The sequence below is a fragment of the Onychomys torridus genome, chromosome 8 (assembly GCF_903995425.1).
Source record: "Onychomys torridus chromosome 8, mOncTor1.1, whole genome shotgun sequence".
NCBI lineage: Eukaryota > Metazoa > Chordata > Mammalia > Rodentia > Cricetidae > Onychomys > Onychomys torridus.
The window spans coordinates 46,848,844-46,853,908 of record NC_050450.1 but is presented as its reverse complement, the minus strand read 5'-3'; the positions used below and the strand labels follow the sequence as shown (position 1 = coordinate 46,853,908).

Below are 5,065 nucleotides of genomic sequence, written 5' to 3'. Positions count from 1 at the left end.
TTTGTTATTTTATTGTATGTGCATGGGTATTTTGTTTACATGTATTTTCATGTACCATGTACATGTTTGGTTCCTGAAGAGGCCAGAAGAGGGTGTCAGATCCTCTGGGATGAACTGCCATGTGGGTGCTGGGAATTGAACCCGGGTCCTCTGGAAGAGCAGCCTGCGCCCTTAACTGCTGAACACTTCTATTTCTGCTTTAAACACTCCTGCTAGCTTTATAATCTCATGAAAAAAAATATTTTTTCAAGAAAGGTTCCCTGGCTGTCCTGGAACTCAGTCTATAGACCAGGCTGGCCTTAGATTCAGAGATCCACCTGCCTCTGCCTTCCAAGAATTAATGCTGAGATTAAAGGCATGCACCACCAGTGCCCAGCTATCATGAGAAACACATGTTATTTACAGAAACAAATTTTTCCTGAGGAGGTGAGAACACAGTACAGAACCACCAGATGATATCACTTCCTGAACTATAATAGTCATCATAAGAGCTGAGGTTCCTCTTTTCTAAATGTTCACAATTCACAATTATTATTTGCAATACTAAAAGATAATGCATTTTTATCTAGACCTGGTGACATATACCTGTTATCTCAGCACTTGGGAGGTGAGAGTGGGAAGAGCAGAAATTCAGGGCCATTCTCTGCTACATAGTAGGTTTGAAGCCTGGGCTACATGAAACCTTGACTCAAAACAAATGAACATATAAGTAAATAAACACCAAACCAAACAAAATAAAATATTTATGGGTTTGGTTATTTTAAGCCAGATATAAATATAACTTGCTGTCTTGCAGCATGGACTGGCATCAGCTGATATACTTCTGGTCCATTTCTCCATTATGGTGTCCAAAGTTATACACGTATGTTCCTTTAAACAATATTTTTAAAAGTGTATATGTATGGCTATTTTGCCTGCACATGTGTCCGTATATCACTTTCATGCTTCGCACCTGCAGAAGCTAGAAAGGGACATCAGATCTCCTGGGACTTCCGTTTACAGATCATTGTGAGCCATTACATGGGTGCTGGGAATCTAACCCAGGTCCTCTGAAAGAGCAGTAAGTGCTCTTTACTGCTGACATAGATCTTCTTCCCTCTTTTTAAATTTGAGGCAGGGTCTCAGATATCCTGTGCTGATCTTGAACTCATTATATAGCTAATGTTGACCCCCTGTCTCCACCTCTCTGGTGATAAAATGAAAGGCATTTGTTACCACACTAGGTCTGGGCATGCTAGGGAAGCACTCTAGTAACTGAGCTATGTACCTGGCTTCTGCATGTACCTTCATCACAAACATCTGACTGCTCTAGGAATTTAAGTCCCCTGATCTGTCATTTGCAAACTATTAACGAAATCTCCTTTTTATAGATGGTAAATATATATATTTTATGTTCAGCCATATGTAGTTGTAAATCTCAGGCCCAGATGAACTTTATTGTTCATACCTCCAGAGAGAAATTTGCAAAGTGTTGTGGAATATTAGTTGAAGGTGTGTTGCAATTGTTTATGCTGTGGAGTATTTGCTTAATGATACAAAGATTTGTTGCATTCTTTTATGTTGCACTTGTTTAACTCTGTAAAGCTGTGTTATTTTGCCTGTCTAAAACACCTGATTGGTCTAACAAAGAGCTGAATGGCCAATAGCTAGGCAGGAGAGAGAAATAGGCAGGCCTGCCAGGCAGAGAGAATAAATAGGAGGGGAAGAGAAGAGGGAGGAGTGGGAAAAGGAGAAGGAGAGAAACACCAGGGGCCAGTCACCCGCCACACAGCCAGCCATAGAGTAAGATGGAAAGAAGAGATACAGAATAAAGAAAGGTAAAAGCCCAGAGGCAAAAGGTAGATGGGATAATTTAAGTTTGCAAAGCTGGCTAGAAACAAGCCAAGCTAAGGCCAGGCATTTATAAGTAAGAATAAGTCTCAGTGTATTTATTTGGGAGCTGGGTGGTGGGCACTCAAAGAGCAGAGAGTAAAAAGAAAAAATCAACTACAGCAAAGCATGTGGAAAAGTTTCATTGTGAGTGTTTCTCACCAAATGATGAAAGGACAAGGATAGTAGCAAAAGAGAAATAAAAGCCATAAACAAAAGCAGAAGTTTTCACTCTCTGTAAAGAATACAGTATACCCCATGCCATGATTCTGCATCTCCCCACACTTCAGCTAGTGACCAGTTCCTACAGTATTTCTACAGAAAAGGAAGCAGCCAAGAGAGCCAGGCACAATCTCCACAAATGCAAATGCTTGCTCACATCTCTTATGTCATTTTCTTTATGCCTTATATGTTGCGTGGGTATATACTGCATATTGAGCATATTCCTTTCATAGGCCTGGGCTCTCCCTTTCCTCTCCCCTTCCTAAGTTACCTCTGTCCTTTCACCTTTGACCTGTAGCATCCATTGTATCCACTCAAGCAGAAGGAATGGCTCTGGAAAACTGTGTTGCACATTACTGAATTTATTTTTCTTTTGTCTGTACTCAGAGATCCTCCTCGTTAGCCCTGCACACAGGACCCTCCTGACTGGCAATTGCTCTCTCTCATGGTTCTCCCATTTTCCCTATCTTTTAAAGCATCCAAGCTCACTCTGACATGAAGAAACCTGAACTTCCCTGGTGCAGGAGAGATGTCTAGGGTCTTTCTTTTTATCACACAGATAAAATGCCACCTCAAAGCTGTCTCCCGGATGTCCCTGTCAAGCCTCCCATATCTCATGCTTATCCCCTCATTGTGCATGTCTCTTTGTTTGCCATGTATCATTGAATGGCAGCTTTATCCTTGACACTCATAGTCATCAGCACATACACAGGCAGCAGGTCCATTTCACAGATTCGGTAACTACAGGTTTGACCGGATGTTTGATCCTGCATTGGAAACACTTCCCAGAATAGAAAGGTCCCTCCATGGGCCAGTGAGATGGCTTAGCAAGTAAAGTGCTTGGGGCCATTTGTGATGACCTAAGTTCAGTCATCAGGACCCACCTGGTTGAAGGAAAGATCCAGCTCCCACTCAAGTTGTTTTCTGACCTCCACACATGAGCTATAGCATGTACATCCCCAATAAATGAATAATTAACTGTAATTAAAAAGAAACAAAGCTCCTTCCATAATGCTGTTGAATGAGGAAGTGGTTATGAAAGTATCATAGACACATCACGATGAGGAAAGGTCTTATGGCAGAGCACAATAAAGGTTGGGGGAAAGTTCTTGTCCGTGTTGACAGTCTCTTGCCAGGATTTATGCATCTCAGAATGAGATATGGTGGGAAGTGAAGACCAAATCCTCAGAAAGCCTGTGTTAAGGAAATTCCCTTTCTCTCAGTTTGTTGCTTACTTTCCCTCCCAGACTGACTGAAGAGCATGGCACGGGTCCTCATTCCTAGCCCTCCTCAGCAGTACATGTTGGCATTTGAGCATCGGGGTGGTCAGCAGACCTGGCATCGATACATACTGTTTTAGAATATTAGAACTCACATACTCCTTCATAGTGCTCATGTTGGGCCAAAAGTCTGTAGTGAATTCTGCTTCAATTCAGACAGATGCTAGTGGTATTGAACATAGTTAAAGGTCACAAACTTTGTAAGATTTTAACATCTTGGGAGTTTCCAAGTTCTTCGATTATAATTTTTCCTTTAAACTTACATTCCCCCAAATCAGCCTCCTGAGTGCCCCCTTCACCTCCTTGTTCCTGAGCGTGTAGATCAGAGGGTTGAGGAGAGGGGTGACCATGTTGTAGAAGAGGGTGAGGAACTTGCCCTGGTCTTTCGAGGAACTGGTTCCCGGCTGCATGTACATGTAGATGATATTTCCATAGAAAAGCGAGACCACGGTGAGGTGTGAGCCACAGGTGTTGAAGACCTTGTGTCTTCCTGAGGATGACTGCATACTCAACACGGCCCTCACAATGTAGATATAAGAAACCAAGATGAACACCAGAGGGGACAACACAATGCCTATTGCCAGGATGAAGGCAATGCCTTCAATGACAGCCGTATTGACGCAGGCCATCCTGATGAGGGCTGGCATTTCATAGAGGAAGTGGTCTACCCTTTGGTACCCACAGCGAGGTAACCACAGGGTCATTGGGGACATAATCAAAGAGTTGGCCACACCACAGCCCCAAGCAAGAGACACTAAAATCAGGCACAGTCTGGGGCTCATGATGACCATATAGTGCAGGGGCTTGCAGACGGCCACAAAGCGGTCATAGGCCATGACAGCCAGCAGCAAGCACTCCACACCCCCCAGGCCCAGGAACAGGACCAGCTGCAGAGCACAGCCCACATAGCTGATGGTCTTGTCCCGCCCACTGAGGTTGTAGAGCAGCTGCGGGATGGAGCTGCTGGTGAAGCTGAGGTCCAGGAAGGATAGGTGTGTGAGGAAGAAGTACATGGGGGTGTGCAGGTGTGGGTCCAGCCTCGACACCAGGATGATGGTGCTGTTGCCCAGCAGGGTCAGGAGGTAGGCGGGCAGGATGACCGCGAAGAGGACCCTCTCCAGCTGGGGCCGGTCAGAGAAGCCTACAAGGATGAACTGGCTGAAGGTGCTGTCGTTGGCTTCACCCATCTCTACTACACCTGAGGAAGATGGGAATAGATAGATTATATATACATGATTGGTAGATAGACAATAGATAGATGATAGATAGATAGATAGATAGATGATAGATAGACAATAGGTAGATGATAAATAGATAAATGATAGATAATAGTAGATAGATAGATATGTAGATATATGATAGATAGAAGAGAGATAAATTCAGTATTACTAATGATACTTAGAACTTCTATGAAACTTTCCATCCATGCATAGTTTACTGGGATACTTATAATAGTGGATAAAATACTTCAAACTTGACAATCAAAAATCCCGTCAGAACACAACCAAAAAAAAAAAAAACCTGAAAATAATTTTTTTTTTCTGAGACAGGGTTTCTTTGTGTAGCTTTGGCTGTCTTGGAACTCTCTCTGTAGACCAGGCTAACCTCAAACTCACAGAGATCTACCTATCTCTGTCTCCCAAGTACTGAGATTAAAGGTGCGTGCCACCACTGCCCAGCACTTTACATGAATG

General features: G+C 43.3%; 1 protein-coding gene across 1 annotated transcript; it reads right to left on the bottom strand.

The window, feature by feature from the left end:
• Positions 1-3,610: 3,610 nt before the first annotated feature.
• Positions 3,611-4,558, bottom strand: LOC118588667 (olfactory receptor 2W3-like). Its single transcript, XM_036195233.1, has one exon. The coding sequence runs from the start codon at positions 4,556-4,558 to the stop codon at positions 3,611-3,613; it is 948 nt and encodes a 315-aa protein (XP_036051126.1).
• Between the last annotated feature and the right edge of the window lie 507 nt (positions 4,559-5,065).

Coding starts and splice junctions, on each gene's coding strand:
- LOC118588667 (XM_036195233.1), bottom strand. CDS start 4,558: ATGGGTGAAGCCAACGACAGCACCTTCAGCCAGTTCATCCTTGTAGGC.